Source organism: Oreochromis niloticus, linkage group LG18, assembly GCF_001858045.2.
Source record: "Oreochromis niloticus isolate F11D_XX linkage group LG18, O_niloticus_UMD_NMBU, whole genome shotgun sequence".
Classification (NCBI taxonomy): Eukaryota; Metazoa; Chordata; class Actinopteri; order Cichliformes; family Cichlidae; genus Oreochromis; species Oreochromis niloticus.
The window spans coordinates 7126364-7148858 of NC_031982.2; the positions used below are offsets into that span (position 1 = coordinate 7126364).

The 22495-nt window shown below is 42.5% G+C and overlaps 1 protein-coding gene and 1 long non-coding RNA gene across 2 annotated transcripts; both read right to left on the reverse strand.

Moving 5' to 3' along the window:
• Nucleotides 1-4233: 4233 nt before the first annotated feature.
• On the reverse strand, nucleotides 4234-13862 carry casq1a (calsequestrin 1a). The gene is made up of 11 exons (XM_003457440.5): nucleotides 13395-13862; nucleotides 10115-10208; nucleotides 9852-9952; nucleotides 9575-9686; nucleotides 9251-9324; nucleotides 8147-8277; nucleotides 7996-8041; nucleotides 7836-7890; nucleotides 7590-7690; nucleotides 7390-7464; nucleotides 4234-5282 (listed from the first exon to the last, which is right to left on the reverse strand). The coding sequence occupies exons 1-11, from the start codon at nucleotides 13629-13631 to the stop codon at nucleotides 4923-4925; spliced, it is 1386 nt and encodes a 461-aa protein (XP_003457488.1). The 5' UTR covers nucleotides 13632-13862; the 3' UTR covers nucleotides 4234-4922.
• Nucleotides 13863-19162: 5300 nt separating this feature from the next.
• On the reverse strand, nucleotides 19163-21616 carry LOC112842731 (uncharacterized). Its single transcript, XR_003214731.1, has 3 exons — nucleotides 21489-21616; nucleotides 21013-21070; nucleotides 19163-19811 (listed from the first exon to the last, which is right to left on the reverse strand). It is a non-coding gene; the product is annotated as an uncharacterized LOC112842731 (long non-coding RNA).
• Nucleotides 21617-22495: the final 879 nt, after the last annotated feature.

Here is a 22495-nt window from a genome sequence, read left to right on the forward strand (position 1 = left end):
GCACGGCAAGACCAGCGGGACCTGCTGTGGGTTAGGCAGTGGCGGCAAAACAGTTCAGGTGGCCTACCTCTAACCCCTTGGTGGAAGCGCTGCAGCTCCGGCGGGCGGCCACGGGTCCAGCAGCAGCGGCGAAACGGTTCTGGGGGCCTGCCACTGATCCAGTGGCGGTGGCACCGCTGCCCCTCCGGCGGCTTGGCCCGGGTCCAGTGGCGGCGGCGGAGGCGCTGCTGCCCCTCCGGCGGCTTGCCCTGGGTCCAGTGGCGGCGGCGGCGGCGCTGCTCCTCCGGCGGCCTGCCCCGGGTCCGACGGCAACGACGCTGCTCCGATGAGCAACAGCGAGCAGCAGTGTAACGCGCTGGTTGCTGACGTGGACGCACTGGACGTGGATGGCGTGGAGGACGCGCTAGATGTGGAGATCCCTCCGGCTCGCTGACCTCCAGCTTCGGCTCACTGAGGTCCTGGTCAGGCGGCGCAAGCTCCTCTGGCCCACTGAGCCCCAGCTCCTGCTCGCTGAGCTGCTCCAGCTCCGGCTCCTGCTCGCTGAGCTCCTGCTCGGGCAGCGCCAGCTCCTCCGGCACGCTGAGCTCCTGCTCGGGCAGTGCTAGCTCCTCCGGCTCGGGCCGAGCAGGTCTGGGCGACGTCGTAGCAGGTGGTGAAGAAGATGGCAGAAAGGTGGTTGCAGGCAGATGAGAGGATGGTGGAACAGCCACGGCAGATGGTGAAGCCGCGAGTGGTATGGAGACCTCTGACCGAGGTGATGTTACCTGCGCTGTCGGCTTGTCCACTGCAGACACAAACACAAATGGTGAGGGAAATGGAAAATTGTCCGTACTACTCACCACAGCCGGCTCTTGAGATGTCCGTGGATTAGGCTGCGGTGAGGAACGCTGGCGGCGCGAACGTCGTTTCCGGGTAGACGTCGGGGCCGGCGTGTCAGGCTGCGAATCCCCCAGCTCGCCGAGCTGGTGGGCAGCCTGAATAGGAGAGTGGAGGTAGAGGGTAGAAAGCAGGAAGTCCAGGACTACTGAATTAAGGGAGTCCGCCAGCCAGGGGAATTTAAACAGCGTCTCCTGCAGCCGCCTCTCCACGGCATGACGCAACCCTTCCGCGGGCTTCTCCCACCATAACTCACAGAGTCTGTAAACGTTGTCCATTACCTTCCTCCTGAGCCTCTCCTCAGAGACTACTGGGTCCATGTCTGGCTGGATCATTCTGTCACGGTTTGACATGGCAGACCGTGGGGATATGGGGAATGGAGGACCCAGGCACGGTGCTCTTAGTACAAGCAGTGTGTTTATTTACATTGATGGAAAAACATGACAATAAATCCCGTGCTCTCCCGACTCCCGTGACGTGTCCTCTTCCCGGTGTTAGTGCTCCTGTCTCCGCTTCTCCGTGATGAGCACCCCGTGCTTGCTGCCCTCTCGTCTCTCGCTACTCCTGGGGACATAAGAGAGAGGCAGCTGTCAGACACACAATAATGCAGGAGACTCAAACTAAGAACTGGTCGAGAGACTAACGTGAAGCCACGCAATGATCCAGCGTCGGAGAGAGCTCCACCACACTCTCAAGTAGCTCCTCCGACGAGGCCTGATCAGCTGCAGGTGTGACATGGTCTTCAGGTGTGGCCAATCACCTGCCAGGGCCACACCCACCCACACACACATATGCAGGGAGAACAAGGGACAGCAATACAAAATACATATATTATAATATTAGTCCAAAACTGCTCAGGGTCCCTGGGTCGCTCAGACCCAGGACCCTGACAGTAATTAGTGCTTATCATAAACATAATTCACTCTGGTTTTATCTTTTAGTACAGCCACCATCCCAGAGTAACGCTATGTTTTCATTCTTGAAAAAAGCTTTTTCTAGTTTACACTGACTCTTCACAGAAGCACAGGAAATAGGAAATACAAAAAAAAAGGGGCCAAAATAGAATCCATCAATATATTTAAACTTATCAAGTCTACCTCTTGTCTGTCCCTGTGTGTTGGCCCTGCGACAGACTGGCGACCTGTCCAGGGTGTACCCCGCCTCTCGCCCTATGACAGCTGGGATAGGCTCCAGCGTCCCCCGCGACCCTGGAAAGGATAAGCGGAAGCGAATGGATGGATGGATGGATGGAAGTCTACCTCTTCATCACTGGGGATATCTTTTCAGTGGCTTGACCTCTAATATTCCCACAGAGAATCAAGCTGAAAATCCTCAAAGAAAATTTAATCCCCTCAACCCTTTGAATTCCCCCAAAATATTTTTCTATCCCACCTCTGCAAATCGCTACCTTATTGTGGTGGAGGTGTTTGTGTGTCCCAGGGATCCCAGGGGCTGTGTCCTGGTCCTGGGTGAGGGACCAGACGAAGAGCCCTATGAGTAGAACATCAAGGGAACAGTTCACCCTGCCTGGGATAGGGTTACCGGGGCCAGAAGCGGAGGCCCTGGCAGACCGATCCCCGGGTACCAAGACTAGCAATTGGGACATGAAATGTCACCTCTCTGGTGGGGAAGGAGCCCGAGTTAGTGCTTGAGGTCGAGAGGTACCCACTAGATATAGTTGGGGTCACCTCAATGCACTGCTTGGGCTCTGGAACCAGTCTCCTGGAGAGGGGAGGGACTCTGTCTCAGTCTGGAGTTGCCCTTGGTGAGAGGCGGCAGGCTGGGCTGGGTATCCTAGTATCCCCTCGGCTTGCTGCCTGTTCCCTAGGATTAGGATTTGTTCCCTGCGCCTTTGGGGTTGGGGAATGGGTCCTGACTGTCGTCTGTGCTTATGCTCCGAGTGACGGTTCAGAGTACCCAGCCTTCTTGGAGTCCCCGGGCAGGGTGCTTGAGGGTGCTCCGCCTGGGGACTCTGTTGTCCTACTGGGAGATTTCAACGCTTATGTGGGCAATGATAGTGAGAGCTGGAGGGGTGTGATTGGAAGGAACGACCTCTTGGATCTGAACACGAGATCAGGGGTGTACCTCTGGATTGGTAGACTGGGTGGTGGTTCCCAGCTTTAAGAAGGGAGACTGGAGGGTGTGTTCCAACTCTAGGGGGATCACAATCCTCAGCCTCCCTGGGAAAGTCTCAGCCAGGGTGCTGGAAAGGAGAGTCCGTCCGTTATACAAACCTCGGATACAGGAGGAACAATGCGGTTTTTAGTCCTGGTTGTGGAAAACTGGACCAGCTCTTTGTCCTCTCAAGGATACTTGAGGGTGCATGGGAGATTGCCCAACCAGTCTACATGTGTTTTGTGGACTTGGAGAAGGTATTCCACCGTGTCCCTCGGAGTGTCCTGTGGGAGGTGCTTCGGGAGTATGGGGTGTCTGGCCCATTGCTACGGGCCATTTGATCCATTCGAAGGCAGAAATGAGCTTCCTCCGAAGGGTGGCTGGCCTCTCCCTTAGAGATAGGGTGAGAGGTTCGGCCATCCAGGAAGGACTCAGAGTAGAGCCGCTGCTCCTCCACATCAGAAGGAGCCAGTTGAGGTGGTTTGGGCATCTGATAAGGATGCCTCCTGGGTGCCTCCTGGGTGAGGTGTTCCGGGCATGTCCCACCAGGAGGAGGCCCCGGGGTAGACCCAGTGCACACTGGAGAGATTATATCTCTTGGCTTGACAAGCTGGAGGAGGTGGCTGGAGAGAGGGAGGTCTGGTATTATCATGGCAAAATTTCTGCCGCTTGGTACCAGCTGAGAATCATTTAAACACGACAACCTACCTGAGTATTGTTGGTGACCATATTATGACCACAGTGTACTCATCTGAAGGTTGCTTCGAGAATAATGTGCCATGTCACAAAGCTCAGGTCATTTCAAACTGGTTCTTTGAACATGACAGTGAGTTCATTGTACTCAAATGGCCACAGTCACTAGATTTCAGTCCAATAGAGCACCTCTGCAATGTAGAGGAGTGGTAGATTTGGATCATGGATGTGCAGCCAACAAATCCGCAGCAACTGCATGATGCTATCATGTCAACATCGAAGTGTACCTAATGAAGTGGCAAGTATCAAAAATGTATCTTCTTTAGTAATATTTTAACACTGGGTGAGGCTGAAGACATGTCCTTTTTCTTACACAAAGTAGCTTTAAGTGCTGAAAGTGATTTCTGCCTGCTTTGTACCTATTTAGTCTTAGCACACTTGATGAGATGAAGAACTCCTCAGATTGTTTTTTGATGAGAATTCATGACTTGCTATCGTGTATATTTCACACATGCACACACATACACATCTTTAAAAACTATACAGTAGTGAGGTTTCCGTCCAAGCTGTCATTTATTTAAGACTTCACAGTACGTTAAATTCCTCTTGTTACAAAAATAGAATATGGCTGTTGTCATAATTCATCATCGTAGAAAACATCCATATGATGTACAGCACATTCAGTGTACAGCATTACATTGATTTTACAGAGTAGGCTGGTGATATTCAAGACCTGTAACAAAAGCTTGTTAGCACCCTTGGATCTGACCTCAGTCGTTTCGGTTGTGGGGAAAACAAGAAAATAAGTGAACATAAATAATACACATTCAGACCGCAACAGACTCCATAGATGGATTCAGACATAATGCATAAAACAATGCAACCCTTCCAGTATTAGGAAAATAAACACTTTAATAGTATAAAAATCAATAGAAGTAGATTGCAAGGTTTCAAATCATTTTTTTTTATTGTTACATGTGGGGATAAAGGCACTGTGGCATCTTAGTACTTTGTTACATGGAGGATTAGAGGATATGGAGGTGAGAGGGTCAAATGATTACTGGAATAATGTTCTGATGTGATGCAGAGGGAGGGTGATGAGAAGATGAGATATCAACATGAACTGACGAGTTCAAAGTAAGAACTAGTTTCAAGAAAGGATGATATGACAGAGTTAGTGACGCTGAGTCTTGAAACTGCATTGGTCAGACTGGAAAAGTAATTTATGACTTAATTGTTTAATAATCATCATCGTCGTCGTCGTCATCGTCATCATCGTCATCGTCGTCGTCATCATCATCATCGTCGTCGTCATCGTCGTCATCATCATCATCGTCGTCGTCATCGTCGTCATCATCGTCATCATCGTCGTCATCGTCATCATCATCATCGTCGTCATCATCGTCGTCGTCATCATCGTCATCGTCGTCATCGTCGTCATCATCGTCGTCATCATCATCGTCGTCATCATCGTCATCATCATCGTCATCATCATCAGGATCGATTTCACCTGACAGAACATCCTCGAGCCAGTCCTCCAGCTCATCTGCAGAGGGCAGGTCCTCACCGTCATCCATGTCCAGCCACACGCTGTCAGCCTGGGAGCAAAAACCCAACAATAACTGCTTTGTTGTGGATTCTTTGAAAAGGTGAAAGTCTGCGAACCAGTGGTTTTACGGTCCAGTGGAACACTGTCTTTCAGGGTACCTTTAAAGACACGATGAGCCTAAGATTGAATGAATCATGGCCATATGCTTTCCTTTTTTCTGTCAAGTGTAAGCTATTACATTAGTGGATGTGGCTGGGCGTGGTTTGTGGTGCGGCTGCAGGGGAGGCTGACACACCAGAGCTCCATCAGTTCATCACGCCTCCCCTGCATAACACGAGCCGGGACCTGAGGGTGGGGTTGTTGTGTGTGTGTGGGACACAGCTGAAAAGCTGTGGCCGTGTGTAGAAAGAACCAGCAACCAATTAAAAAGTGTACTGAGCGAACTATATGGTCAGGTCCGTCAGTGGTGTGCCACAGTGGACACTAACAATAAAAATGACCATTGTAATCCATGTAAGCCAAAATCTCAGCTTCATACTGCTCCAAACCCTCAGTTTCAGACATTTTTTTCTAGTCTTGGCTCTGTGTGATGTCAAAGAGAGGATTTGCTTATTTGGTTATCTGAGACAGATACCACTGACTCTGACCACAACCCCTCCCGCTGGCTCTCAGGTCTTTCACTTTGTGAGAGCCAAACAAAGTAAGCTTAGGTTGGTGGCCTTAATGCCAAGTGCACCATATTTGATACGCGAGTTTTTGTAAGTTTTCATCATCATTGTAATTTTCTCCCACAAAAAACGTCAATAAACATTTTAAAGCAATAAATGGATACATTTTTTTATGTCAAAAGGTTCAATAAATACTAACCTTTCCAAAAATGAAACTAAAATAGCTTGTATCAGATACACCATTAACTGAGAAAGTTCATAGTTAAAGTGTATCTGACATAAGGATGACCTAGAGTCCAAGAATAAAAATATTAAATTGAAAATGAGCAAGTTCAATAATTAATAACTCATCTCTCCTCATTGGTCATGGCAGATGGCTGCCCTTCCCCTAGCCTGTTTGTGTTGGAAGTTTCTTCCTGTTAAAAGGGAGTTTTTTCTTCCCACTGTTGCCAAGTGCTTGCTCATAGGGGGTTGTTTGATTGTTGGGGTTTTCTCTATATTACTGTAGGGTCGTTAACTTACAATATAAAGCACCTATAATAATAGGCGATGGCTATTGTAATTTGGTGCTGCACTGTAAGAAAAAGTCGTAATATAAAAGTATTTTACTGTGTATTTCACAGTTTTGTTCTGTTCTTCTAGAATATCATTAAATTTACATAAATAGACTGTGATTTCACATTTCAAATGTAAATTAACGTAAAATCACTGTAATGTAATAAAACATAATTTTCTTGTTTTTTTAAATGTATTTGTCTGTACATATGCATATTTAGATTGTTAAAATACATTCACAAATGTATCATGATTTCACAAATATGTGTCCGTTATTTTAAAGATTGAACTGTTAAATTCAAATGTAATGCTATGGAAAAATATATAAAATGATTCTTATAAACTTTTTTAACATCAAATAATTATTACTATTATTGCTATTTAGGGCGATCGTGGCTCAAGCGTTGGCAGTTCGCCTTGTAATCAGAAGGTTGCCGGTTCGAGCCCCGGCTCGGACACTCTCGGTTGTTGTGTCCTTGGTCAAGACACTTCGCCTACTGGTGATGGCCAGAGGGGCGGATAGTACGATAGCCTATCGTACTATAGTGAACTATAGCCTTGCCTCTGTCCCAGGGCATGCAATCCATTATTATTTAAACCAACTGTTAACTGTATATTTCTGTACATTTAAGTATTATTATTCATATTGCCACGTTCATTGACCTTGTTTATAGGTAATTTCATTGTTTAATCACATTAAAATGTTCCTAATTTAATGTTTAAAAGCACTTAAAAAAGGCAAAATCCCATGTAAAATTAGGGCAACAAACTGTATTGTCATTACTGAAAATAACAGTATTTTTTTGAGAAAGTTATTTTCTGTTATTTTCTGGTATTATTTTGGCGCCCCAGCTGCCGGAATATTACTGTTTTTCTAGGATTTTTCTTTTAACAGCGTGTATAAAGAAAGTTCATACTCAAAATATTACTTACATCATCAGCTTCAACAACACCAATCTGTGGGTGTGACAGGTCAATTCCAAAAGTCTTTTCCCAGTGTGGCAGGAGCTGCAGGGGAAAGTAAGCAAAAGATTAGTTGCTGTTATCAACCCAACTGCTGTCAGTAAAACTGTGCAGAGTGCATCACAGCCTCTTGTTTCTAAAGAGCATATTACAGTGCTTCATATTGTTACCAGAGGGAAGTCATCAGGGTCGATCCAGACAATGCTGAGGTCGGGGTTGTCAGTGTTATCCTCGGCAACTTGCTTTAGAATCTCCAGGAACTCGAAACCGTCTGAGTAGTGGAGAAGCACATCGCAGTCTAAGCTAAACAGCTATCTAAATAACAAAAACTAAACAGCATTACAGGATGATCAGAAATAACTGTCATTACAGATGCTCATAGATATGTTTTTATACTTCATTTAAGATTCCTTCACCTGGGTCAGACTCCTCTGCAAAGGCAATAATATGTTCACCATCAACATCATCTTCCTGTGGGAAAAAAAGGCCGGAATTTCAGGGAAACTGTAAAACAGTAGGTTGCAATCTTATTAAAGTTATGTCTAGGAAATATAATTCAAGTTTAACATTTCTCACCCAGATCTCGTACATGTTGTGGGGCTGCAGCTTCCTCAGGGTTGGTCTAACAAGCAAAGATTACTCAAATCTTAATGCCCTTTACTTGGAACTCAGATCATGAAGCTTGTAGCTCTTAAGATCCTTCCAATGTGGCAAAAATAGGACTTACCTGTCGTGATCTTCAATGAATTTCACCAGTTCCTCCTCAGAGTAAGGTTTTCCTGGGACAACAACTGGTTCATCCATAAATGGTTCATAGAAGTCCACCTCATTGAGCTTCAGGTCCAGAGCCTTGGCGACCTGTAAGACAGGGCCAAAGAACTCAAAGCCTCATCTGACAATAAAGGATATACTAATGGTGTATTATTTATTATTTGTTTTTGCTTAAGAAAAAAGAAAAGTGTTATTAACTTTGTTTTTTGTTTTTTTGTATATTTGTTTTTAGTAAGTTAGTCAAGGTTTGTGACTAATTGCAGGGTTGATGGTTCAATCCATATGTTAAAATGTACTTGAGCAAAACACTGCAAGCCTAAGTCACTCCATTTAGCAGTTCAGCTAGTACCTTACTCTGCGCTTTTCACCACCACTGATCTGTGAGTGTACGATGGGTGGAGGAGAAACAACAGTGTAAAATGCTTTACTTAACATATACTTAACATCTTAGTGGAAGATCTGTCTGATATTTAGATATATGAAAGATCACTTAGGCCTCACTAACTTGAATGAATTGATTAAGGATACCTTGGAAAGGCTCTCCCCCTGATTCAACGGTATTACAATTACAGCTTCACAAATACTGGTAATCACACAGTGTTTTTATTTCTTGTGTGATGATCACATGATAGACAAATAATAATGTAAGCATAACTTTAATCTTCAAAACAATGCAATTTAAGATGCATCTAAAATTCTTGTTTAAAATATTTTTTAGTAAGCTTTTGTATTTACAGTTGCACATAAAAACTGGATACATAAAATATGGAGTTCCTCACAGTTCAATCTTGGGCCCTCTGCTACATTTTTTTTTTTTTTTTGCTTTTTAAAAAATGTTTTCAGCTCATTAAAACAAGCAAGCAAATATACAGCTTCCAAGAAATTCATTTTTAATCTTTCTATGTTTTAGTTAAATTTTGGAGTCTGATCATCATTACAAAAACAATCCCCATATCCATAGTGCTCAAAAGACTCTTTAGCTTTACCAGTTGTACTATTACTAAAGCTGAAACTAGACTAATCACATAGTTGCCTCAAGTAACTTACTTTGATTACTCACCTTGGGATTGAATGTGGCATAGAACAGGATGTGTGGATGGAACTCTTCAGCAGCATCAGCAAAAGCCTCAAAATCTGAAATTTAAAGGCATCCATCAAGTTATTTCAGTAGATTGCTCCATGTATGAAATATCTAAGAATGTAGACTTCTTGTTCTCATCATTACTGGTGTTTTTGTGTGCTCACTTAAATCAAATAGTAGCAACTGTAATGAAAACATTCTGATAATATTCCTAGAGTTAGGATGCTGTTTAATTTGCTTGATGTGGAATTATCTAAAAACAATACAGGTTCTCATGCCATCACAGCATCACAGGATTCTTACGTTCTGACTTGTGACTCTTAAAGTAGCCCACCAATTTGATGTCCTCTTCGATGTTTTTAAAGCCTTTTAGTTCCTTACTATTGTCAATTATTTCAACAGGGTCCTCGAGAACCTGTGGAAGAGGAGAAAAGGGAGAGACAACAGAGATAACAGAGAGGAGAATAAACTGAAATAAAGCTCTGTGGGTCATCTTCAAAGGAAGCAAAATGAGTATTTAGAGAGTTTTTATTGCTAAAATAAGGCAGGCTATTAACTGGGAGATTATATCCTCACGAACATCATAGATGAACTCCACAAGAGTGTCAGCTGCAAGCTCGCCATCGTATTCTATGACTTCATCCTCTGTGAAGACGAAGATGCTGTCAGACTCGTCAAGGCCTAAGGGGAAAGAACATTTTGTGTTTAACCACGCGGCTTTTGGACAGGTTAGCTCAGATTATATTTTCGCTAACTTGTGTTACAGTAACTTAACTGTGATAGTTTGGCTAGTCTGATTTTTGCACAATAAGCCATGTACCAACTGCCTGCAGCTGTATTTACCTAATTTCTTTGCAACAGCCTTGTCGTGCTTTGCATCAATGAGACCAACTCCAATATCTTCATCGTCAAACTCATCCAGGACCTGGGCTGCAAGCTGTAAAACATTGCACATAAATAATTAAACAATTTGTTAGTTCAACACAAAAAAGGGTGGGGTGGTGGGATACAGGGCTGTGCAAGTGTGTTTTACTCATTTGGAAGGCTACACTATTACACGCCTACACTATTATTTACACCTTTTGACAAAGTTGTCTCACTCAGTAGTTTCATTACCATAAAAGCCTGCTTTTCAGAGCGCCGCTTATGCACTTTCTAAATCTGTATGAAACTTGAACCTCGTGACTGACAGTTGGGTCCACCAATGACAGTGTCACACTTGCAGCTCAGCTGCATCGAGGAAGTGGTTTGAGAGCTGTCTCAGTGCATTTGAAGGGTAAACAGTGCACACAAACTCTCGCAGACACACACGCGCGCACATACATGCACACTGGTGTCAGAAATCTTGAGCAGCTGCTTTACTGGCATAAATAGTTAGACCAACCAGGCTGTCCTGCAGTTTGTTGTGCAGATAATTCTCTGAATTTCTTTTAACCTGACTGGAGTTTCAGATGAGTGGGGCACAGTGAAACAGTTTAAATTTTGTAGCTTAGTTTTAAGTTACACATCACACACACTTATTCCCTTCATTGCACTATACCTTTTTGCAGACTGTGCCCTTTTGGCATTTACACAGACTAAAATAAAACTTCCTACAGGCAAAAGGGATTAATGCTTCATGCTTGTATATATCACATTTACTTTGTTGCATATATTTACAGGCTATATTTAGTCTATAAACATATTTACATAAACATATTTAAAAAATATATATGTACATTTTTTTTTTGGTAGTACCTAGTAGTGAATTTCACCAAATGTCCATTTGAATAAAGCAAATTATTATTTTTACCTAGATACATTTCTTTTGAAAATTTCTTTCAGTTAAAGTATGTAAAGCAAAAGCAAACTGTGTCTGCCTGCTCCTCCTAATCTGAAACATGCAAAGTTGGTTGTGGAGCTTGGGTGTTCTGAATGTGTATTTGATGTGACATGGATGAGATCATTTGGTCAGAGTAATTGAACCTCCCCGACTACATGTAAAGTTAAACCAGCAAGCTCAGTATCTGGGGTGGGATGTCATAGCTTCATGTCTGCGTGCACTGCAGCTGTACATTTCTTTCAGTTTTTGTTCTTGGCTGAGATGTTACGAACTGCAGTGATATTCTGCTGGTGCAGCACCTGACTGTATCTGCTCATTTTGATGAGAAGATTAACAAAGAAAGACATGTACACCTTCATGTATGCCAATCAGTGTCTAAGTGTAAAAGCACCTGCAATCTGTCTGGAGAATGCAGGTGCTTTTCCTTACATTGGTCTACAGCACCTCCCTTGACAAAGCATTCGTAACAGACCTGAGAGGTCACTTTAATAACAAAATCAACCAAGTTCAAATGGCATGGATGAAAGCACTTAATTATCACCATCACAATGTCATGTTTCATTTGACTTTCACTAACCCCCACAGGGCTCCTTGACCTCTGAAATGTTTGCACCTTTTGCAGTTGCCTCTTACTATAAATAAAGCTTCATTAAATGTAAATCATAATACATTCAGAAGGAGAAACACAAGCCATCGGAGCTGAACCCACCACAAAAGCAGCTCAGGATAAATATAGCGCCAGAAGCCACACCAGCCCCAGGGACTATTTTGGTGAGATGGCATTGATGCTCAGTACTCTGGGATCCGCTGACAAGTACAGTACTGCAAGTGTCAATCACAGCGCAGAGCTGAGCTGGCACTACTGGAGCCAGTACCTCAAGCGCTGGCCTGGAGCCCCAAGGCTGAGCAACAGTGCCCTATACGCAGACACCAGAGGGTCTTGATGTGAGAGAGCAGCCTCTCTCGTATCGCTCACTCTCCCGCTCTTTCTGTCTGATTTGTTAATTATATTTTCCTCATTACTGCTATTCATTACTAGTTTTTTTTTAGCCCTTCATCCTTTTTCATTTGTCTTGTTCACATGAGATTTGGTTACTGATGAGATCTGTTGCACACAATTTCTGCTATATTTGTTTAGGCAAACTTAGAATATTTGTCACAATTTTTATTTTTAGGGGCTGTTAAGAGTTCCTTATATGATCCTTTTTGACCTTGAGTTGTCATTAAAAAAAATAAAAAATTAAACAGGAGTCAACAAACCAGGCTTGCAAATTACAATAATGCAACTAGCATATGGGGTAGCAGTCTTGACATTACACTGTACATTAGCTATGCCAAATGCCATAAAATACTGTTGCTACGTGATCTAGTGCAGGCCATGAATCAGAAATCAACCCGGTTTCTCAGAACTGCAATGTTCAGTGCAGTTCTCAAATAACTGCTTCTTTAAACAATATCAAGTGTGTCTTCAAATGCTCTCTGAGGACCTCTTAGTTCTGCATTGTGTCTGTGATCGTTATAGTGTAAAAATGAATTTTGCTCTCTGTATAAATAATCAGCATGTCTGCAAACATGGAGTCAGCTGCTTGAAGTGACAAATCGAACTTTTCTTGGGAAATGGGATGTGGTTACATTTTACTTATGGTAAACAAGTGAAAGGTTTGTGTGGAAAAGGATGCAGTGTGTTTTTATAGGGAATGTGAACCAGGCTGGCGTGAGGCCTGATGAGCAATCAGATGGGGGAGTGTTAAGTGCATCAACTGCTTGCCTCACACACAGTAGCACACAAAGACACACACAAACAGACACACATCCTCTACACAGGCTCAGCCTTTGCCAAAATAAATGATACCTTGGGTCCTCACAGCTCAGCTCTTTGCCTCGGGGTGGTCGACATGACGACACACCGTAGGCTTGTGACACATTTTTGGGACTTCACTTCTCAGCACTTCTGAATCCAGCAAAGCTATTTTCTACCGCCTTATCTCCTTTTCTCCATAATAACTTCCTCTGTGTACGTCACTGACAGGAGAGGACTTTATTCTGTCCATTTTTTTAAACCACAGTTAGACTTTTGCTGCAAAAAGAATGTATTTTATGAACTTATCCATTATGTTAAAACTGGTAAACCAGCACAAGCACCACATATTTTACATCTGCATGATTTTGAATCTGCAGACCTAAGTGAGAAGTCTTAACAGCAGTTTCAAATATGCTGAAAGCATCTGTGTGCTCATGAATAAAGTACCAATATTACAGCTTCCTCATCACCATCTATCCACAGTTCTTATCTTAACCCACCTCAAGGGCCAACTCCTCGATCTCGAACTGTCTCTGGGCGGCGCGGCTGGATCCGGGATGGTCATGGTAGTACACCACCATAATGTCATACTTCTTCATCACGGACTTATAGTTCTTGGCGTTGAGGTCATGAACGCGGTCCTTGCCATCGTACTCAGGGAAGTCCAAGCTGTCCTTGCCCAGTGAAATGCTCCCAAAAGACAGCAAGACTACTACAAGCACCCAGGTCCACTTCATGGCTCCTCTCTAATGTGGATGTATTTACAGTTTTAGAAAGTAAATGAAAGGGGCGAAAAATATTAGAAAAAAAAAAGTTTGGTGAAAGTATGGAGAACCCCTTCCAATCCGCGTCACCCAGAAGAGAGCAAGACAGCCTCCTGCATCCACCTTATTAAAAACCCCACATGGGCAACTGGCAGTGGGCTCAGGGTGCAAGAGGGGTTGGGCTTAGTCTGACATAGGTGTGACCGTGGTCCTATGTGGCACGTAATTAAGCATAGAGAAGATGAGGCAGGGCTGGGGCAGTTGCTGGGGTGACAGCTTTCTGTGTGTGTGTGTGTGTGTGTGTGTGTGTGTGTGTGTGTGTGTGTGTGTGTGTGTGTATGTGTGTGTGTGCGTGTGCTTGAGTGTATGTTAGGAACCAGTTAAAGAGGGTGGAGTGAGGGGGAGATGACCAACTTGCTCTCCGCATGCAACACAGAACATACACAGACAGTTGTGGAGATGGAAGGAGAAGGTATGTGAGCAAAGAAAGAAGGCGTCATATAGAATAGGACATAGGTGTGTGAGTGTGTCCGTTTTGTGCCAGATGAAGAAGAACTTTGATATGATGGATTTAGGGGTGGGTACAAATATGAGGGATTCTTTTCCCTTATTAAGTGAAGATGAAGGCTTGGATCCCAGCTAAAAATAATGGATGTAGGACAGAGAAGTACATATCAGGAGGGGGTGCTGGTGTCTAATTTGCTGCTGCTGGCACCCGTGCAGTGCTAGAATGTGGAGCTGGGTCACTCGGGGACATGACGCTGGAGCGAGAGAGAGAGGAGAGGAGAGGAGAGGGCGGTGCACAGGTGTCACTTAGCCCTGACTCAAGAAGAAAGTGAAACATAGCATTTTACAGGGGCTGGGCATGCATGTGGAAGCTTTATTGGAATCTTTGTGAATCTGACACTGATACACACTGAACACATGTGTCCTGTGCAGCGTTTGCATGTATGCTTGAGATGGTTGCCTGTCATATTACTTTACGAATTGAAAGGGAAGAGGTAAGCTATAAATAAATACAGGCTATCGTAATACTTCATCCAGCGCTCAACACTCACACTTAGGTAACACACCCCCTCTTTTCTGTAACAAGACATGCAAGCTTACAGCATTAACGCAGACATTTTTTTTTGTCTAATCAAACGGTTTAGAAGGTGCACCATGCGCGTCTGCGTGTGGCTTAACTGTAGAACATCGAGCTGAACTGTGGTCGGCTGTGTTACTGTAAACACCTAATAAAATGATATGCGAGAGTTGGTTTCAAGTGTGCTTCCTTCGCAAACCATGCAGCGACAGCTTGCATAACAGTTTGAAGTCCTGATTACATTAATAGCCCTAAACGTGAAAAAGTGACAGTCAGCTCGAGCATGCGTGGCTTGATTGAATGAGAAGCGCAATGGGTGCCTCTAATGTTTGAGCACATTAAGTTGAGATCTAAGCAGGTGTCCTGCTTAGATCTCAACTAATTTTGTGGGCCCTACTCCAAATCCACACCTGTGAACAGAGGCATAAAATGTGCTGTATGCTTATGGTTACTAGTGTCAACTCAGCCTACAAACTACTTTGCTTTATAGCACATAACTGTCATTAAGTTCTTCATCCACAATCTCTGCACCTCTGCTATCAGCATCTCACTCCTCTGGCCATAATTCAGTCAGTGATATCACTTTCAGTCTTTTATTGACAATGGTGATAAGAGCATGAACTGTGCCAGCACTGATTAAGGCAGGGTTGGAATATTAATTTTCCCAAGGGGCCACATGAGAAACTGGAACTGTGGTGCTGTGCCTGTGTGTTCCAGTTTCTCATAGAGCCCCTTGGGAAAATGAATTGCCCAATCCTGGATTAAGGTATGCTCAAAAAAGCAAAACCAATTTGCTATCATTTAGTTCTCTATTTTATGGATCATTTATCCTTTGATGGACAGGACACACATGCAAGATTGTTAAATTCATACTACTATTCATTTTATGACACACATATGCAATCAAAAGCTTATAACTTGTAAGTTTTTAAACCTCTAGTTTATCTACTGTAGAACTGATGTGTATAATACACTGTCTCATGGACTTTAGACATACTGCTAAATAATTAAGCTTCTTCTGGTCTCTGCAGGTCTCCTGGAATCTGGTTAAATAAAGACTTTTACTTGTTGTTTATTTGGTTTGCAGTCCAAACAATAGCTAGCTGATGTTTTTTTCTTTTTCAGAATTATTATTTGCTTATTTGCATTTATACCCACGATTGCAGGCTAATTTGTAATAGAACACTTCTAATACTAATAATGTAATATTTTGACAGAGGGAGAATGACGTTCATCCAGTTTCTTCATGTCTGTAGAAGTTACCGCTGCTGACCAGGAGATGGCACTCTCTGATCTACTGTAACTACAGATTGTGTACTGTAGAGTCTGCAGCTTCCAGTTTCTGGATAGATTCCTCAAACCCTAAGAATATTTAATCTCTTTCCTTTGACTGTTCCTGTTAGAGGTCACCACAGCAGATCATCTGCCCCAAACTCACCCTTAACCTGTGATCCTCATTTCCTCATTTGTCCATCACCACTGCAAACAAGAAGGGGCTCAGGGCCCCTTATGTAATGACACATCACGCTTGAACCTTCTACCAGTAGCTGCTACCACAGACCTCACCACTGTCTTGCTGTCATCATTCGTGTCTTTCATCGCCCTCACACTCTTCTCTTTTACTCCTGACTTCCTCATGCAGGACCACAGTTCCTCTCATACCCTCCTTCTGGGTCCACAATGACACAGTGCAACTCCTGACCTTCTCTATACATTCTCTCTAATATGCAGCACAATTATTACTGTTACACTAAAAAGAAATGTTTTATTTCATTTTTGCAATCTCCACATAATCTCCATTCAGTCTGCAGGAGGAGGACCCGGGTTATTGAGACATTTCATTGTGGGCGGTGCCGAAGTTTTCGTAACAAGTTTCGGAATCAAAGTGTGTCGTGGTGAACGTACTGCTGGTGTAAAAGACTTTAAACAAATTACAGTGCTATATATCTGTGTGTAGCTACCAAGCTTCTAATCATTTAGCATTATACAGTCATTGGGTTATACCCAGGCAAAAAATGTGTTCTCATTTGTGCCCAAGATGAATGTTCACTGCAGTTTAAAGGTTTTGCAGGTTTTAGAACACATTTAAATAGTTCTCATAGTACTTCTGGAGATGATACATGTAATGTTCAAAATGCACATCAGTCAGATGTTACTGAACGTGGATCCCAGTTCAAATTAATTTGGGAGTGCAACATGATTCAAAGAGAAGCGAATCATCTGCTTTATACGAGCAAGTTTCAGTAAATGACACTTTCATTTATGTACCTCTTTTGAAAGAGTTGATTTTCAAAAATGCATAAGTTTCACAACACATGAATAAACCAGCTACTGTATGTGTGAGGCTTTATGTGATGGCAGATGTTACAGACATCAACCATTAGTCTCAAAATCCAATGGCGCACTGCAAATTTAAGTTAACAGTCAACACAGGTGCACTGCACTGTGAGCTATTCCAAACTCCTACAATCCTTCCATGGCACAAGAAAGACTGAGTGGACTGGCAGTAATTAGTATTAACAACAAAGTTGGCCATCACATTTCTTGCAATGATGTAATAAATGATTTTGCCTCCAGAAAAGCTGGGAAACAAAGGTGTTAAGATGGAGTGTTGAGGAAAAACAAAAAGGTCAAATGTTTGGAGTCCAATCATTCATTTTGAAACTGTAGTTCTTCCTATTTTTACCCAAGTGTTTACACAGTTTTACATAGTTTTAAGAACAAATCATTCAACTTTGGATTTGATTTATAAATCATGTTCCCTTGTTTCACCTACCTCTATGAATTTACAATATTTAAACATTTCTCTGATATTTTTTATTTTATTTAATACTTTGTTTTGTAGATTTTCATTTATTTTCACTTAAAACATTAACTAGGTACTGTTTTATTTAAGGGGTTTTTGTTGTATTTCTATTTTTTGTAGTACTTCATTGTTGCACAATACTCTTACAGTTTATTTAAAACTAGAAATAATAAAGCAGTTGAGGTGTTTCAGCCTGTGACATTCAGTATCTGTTGGTGCTTCATCACTTTGAATAAGTGTAAGTCAACACCAGGCCACACTTCCAGCTGAATTTTTAAGTAGTGTGTAACACCATCAATGAGGAACAGTAAATATCAATAACTGATCAAGTGTAAGTTTTTCTTAGTCTTTCCATGAAACACGTGGACAAGGGACCTAGGATTAAATCTTTTGATTTGTCATCCACAAATGGTTTGAAAGAGGAGTGAAAGAAGCCATTTATGTCCACTGTGAGCGACCATCTTTGAACAGAGGCGGTGGCTTACGACACCAACTGTCTGCCATCTATAATCCAGTTTTGAGATCCCTTCCCAGACGCCTTAACGCCCACTCACACCCTGGGCCATCTGACCTCAGGAAATCACATGATAGGGTGGGGCCAGGTTTCACAATGAGCTCACCCGAAACCCTGGCTGATTGTGACCCACACCCGTTTTCACACCTTGGCTCATGTGATTAGGTAGAGGATCATCAGGGGGTCCTTTTGTCCCTCTTTGGGGGGACACTCCCACAGAGTTTAAATCTGGGACTCTCCACCATTTTACCCTAGAACTGAAGAAGCTTCTCGGATGAGAGGTGAAACGTCTTCAAGCAACCTAAAGAAGTCCAGATGCTTTTCTTTCCAAGCTCCTTAGACTACGATGACCTGGATGACTGAGAACCTTCACAGACATAGCTGATGACTCATTAAACCTTTCCATGTATTTTATCCACAGTGAAAAATATTCACTTTTGCTGGACCCCAAAATCACATGTGTTCAATTCATTTCATTAGACACTAGCAGTGTCACTAGGCCTGGTGCCTTTGTGGTGGTTCCCTTTGTGGTACTCTGGCTTCATCCCACAGTCCAGAGAGATGCAGTTAGGTTGAATGTGAGTGTGGTTGTTTGTCTGTTTCTCTGTGTTAGACTGGCCACCTGTCCAGGTTGTACCCCCGCCTCTGGCCCCGTAACAGCTGGGATGGCTCCAACCTTGAATTGGATAAACAGAAGGAGCTGGATGGATGGATGGATGGATGGATGGATGGATGGATGGATGGATGGATGGATGGATGATCCAAAGGGAAACGTTAAAGGCCCTCTCACCAGCTTTCGCTTATTAAATTTGTATTTACTGAACTATTTCTGGTGTGTATTTGCATTGATACTCAGACAGCAGCTCACATGTCCTCTTTCTGTTTGTGGTGCATGATTCAGGCAAACACATCTTACATATATAGATTGTTATGCTATGACTTTGTTTCACATTTAATGCTCTATGATAATGACGAGGTCCAGTTTAATAGTACTGCTAGTGTCTAATGAAATGAATTGAACACATGTGATTTTGGAGTCCAGCAAAGTGAATATTTTTCACTGTGGATAAAATACATGGAAAGGTTTAACGAGTCATCAGCTATTTCACTACAGAGAGGATGTGATTAAAGGTTCTCATACATTTAATGGGATTAATCTTGAGTTAAAGTGCAGCAGACACGAAGATGTTTTAAAGTTGGAAACCCAACTTGTTCATTTTTATCATATGACAGATTTCTTGTTTTGATATCCGATGTCGTCATTTCCTGTAGGCCAGAAGTTTTGCTACATATAATGTTTACAGATATCTGCACAATTCTAACAGCTCATTTCACAGGTCATCAGTCTCCTGACTGCATATGCAGAGTTTTATCATCATGTGTTCATGAGACACAAACATAATTATGAATTCTTGTTTCACTTCCATTCAGTGGTCATCAGGTGTCTGCTTGTCCTGAGCTGTGAGAGCTACAGTTTCAAAATGAATGATTGGACTCCAAACATTTGACCTTTTTGTTTTTCCTCAACACTCCATCTTAACACCTTTGTTTCCCAGCTTTTCTGGAGGCAAAATCATTTATTACATCATTGCAAGAAATGTGATGGCCAACTTTGTTGTTAATACTAATTACTGCCAGTCCACTCAGTCTTTCTTGTGCCATGGAAGGATTGTAGGAGTTTGGAATAGCTCACAGTGCAGTGCACCTGTGTTGACCCGGTCCTCTGCTCTGCAGACGATGGAGATGAACCTAAGATTGAAAAACAAACATCAAGAACAAAAGCTGCATATCTGATGTCATATTACACCTGAACATTATGAAAACCCTTACTTCAGTTTGTTTCTGGTTTGTTGTAAGTAAAAGAATTCTGCCAGTGGAACAACTAAAATTACTTGCGAAGTTATAAAATTAGAGAATGATTCATCATAACCAAGAATTGAGTTCAAACCTCAGTTATCACCAGTTACTTGTGCAATCGTGCCATAGACAAGTTGTTCAGTCAATGACACTTTCATACCACGGTTTTCTAATACCCAACATCATCAGCAAATGGAGCGAGTATTTTGTCAGTGCCATGTTTCTTTGCATTTTGGGAATGAAACAAAGAAATGAGATGGATGTTCATCAATGAGGAATTCAGACTTGGTGGTAAATTGCACACATCCAGACATCCAAGCTTCTGGAGGCTTTGTTAAGACTCTAGGGGGATTTGATGTTTCAAAGTCCTCATGAAAAACTTAAATTTGCAGTGCGCCATTGGATTTTGAGACTAATGGTTGATGTCTGTAACATCTGCCATCACATAAAGCCTCACACATACAGTAGCTGGTTTATTCATGTGTTGTGAAACTTATGCATTTTTGAAAATCAACTCTTTCAAAAGAGGTACATAAATGAAAGTGTCATTTACTGAAACTTGCTCGTATAAAGCAGATGATTCGCTTCTCTTTGAATCATGTTGCACTCCCACATTAATTTGAACTGGGATCCACGTTCAGTAACAGCTGACTGATGTGCATTTTGAACATTACATGTATCATCTCCAGAAGTACTATGAGAACTATTTAAATGTGTTCTAAAACCTGCAAAACCTTTAAATTGCAGTGAACATTCATCTTGGGCACAAATGAGAACACATTTTTTGCCTGGGTATAACCCAACGACTGTATAATGCTAAATGATTAGAAGCTTGGTAGCTACACACAGATATATAGCACTGTAATTTGTTTAAAGTCTTTTACACCAGTAGTAAGTCAGCTAGCTTGGAAGAACACACCATTAGCCTCCTATGCTCACGGCACTGTGATGCGTTCAATGGAGGCCAAATGATCACAAATCTCATACTTCGGAAAATAACCTGGGTTACACTTGCACTCAGAATTTTTCATTACACAACAGCAGGAAGCCTAATGGTAAAGACCTGTGTTCTTCAAAGACTAATACTTCATACCTTTAAATACCGTAAATCACTTTTTGGACAGCGATCCCTTTTTGGCACAACATCGGCTCTGATAACAGTGAAAAGCACATTGAAAAACTATCATTAAATGCAAAAAGACCATTATGAATTGTCATTATGAATTTCAGTTATCCATCTTCATTTTTATGAACTGGTGAATTAATGGTTTTTTAAAAAGCATTAAAACCACAAAGTTTGGCCAAACACCTGTACAAAATACACATGTATTCTGTCTGGTTTTTATTGACCTTCATGCCTCTTCTCTCTAGAGCACCTACCTCCACCTCAGATTACAGTGTCATCTGAAAAATCATCATAGACTATCAAGACTCCTGCCAGACCAGGAGTCTGTCCATCACCACTGCAAACAAGAAGGGGCTCAGGGCTCCTTATGTAATGACACATCACGCTTGAACCTTCTACCAGTAGCTCCTGCTGTCATCATTCGTGTCTTTCATCGCCCTCACACTCCTCTCTTTTACTCCTGACTTCCTCATGCAGGACCACAGTTCCTCTCATACGCTTTCTCTGGGTCCACAATGACACAGTGCAACTCCTTCTGACCTTCTCTATACATTCTCTCTAATATGCAGCACAATTAGCACAATCCCCTAGGCAACATCATTAGAAGACATAGCATAAATTTTCACTGCTATGCAGATGACACGCAGCTCTATCTATCCATGAAGCCAGGTAACACACACCAATTAGTTAAACTGCAGGAATGTCTTAAAGACATAAAGACCTGGATGGCCGCTAACTTTCTGCTTCTTAATTCAGATAAAACTGAGGTTATTGTACTCGGCCCTGAAAATCTTAGAAATATGGTATCTAAGCAGATTCTTACTCTGGATGGCATTACCTTGGCCTCCAGTAACACTGTGAGAAACCTTGGAGTCATTTTTGACCAGGACATGTCCTTCAATGCACATATTAAACAAATATGTAAGACTGCTTTCTTCCATTTGCGCAACATCTCTAAAATTAGAAATATCCTGTCTCAGAGTGATGCTGAAAAACTAGTTCATGCATTTATTACTTCCAGGCTGGACTACTGTAATTCACTATTATCAGGAAGTCCTAAAAACTCGCTGAGAAGCCTTCAGCTAATCCAAAATGCTGCAGCAAGAGTACTGACAGGGACTAGAAAGAGAGAGCATATTTCTCCTGTTTTGGCTTCCCTTCATTGGCTTCCTGTTAAATCCAGAATTGATTTCAAAATCCTGCTCCTCACATACAAGGTCTTAAATAATCAGGCCCCATCTTATCTTAATGACCTTGTAGTACCATATCACCCTATTAGAGCACTTCGCTCTTGCACTGCAGGCCTACTTGTTGTTCCTAGAGTATTTAAAAGTAGAATGGGAGGCAGAGCCTTCAGTTTTCAGGCCCCTCTTCTGTGGAACCAACTTCCAGTTTGGATTCGGGAGACAGACACTATCTCTACTTTCAAGATTAGGCTTAAAACTTTCCT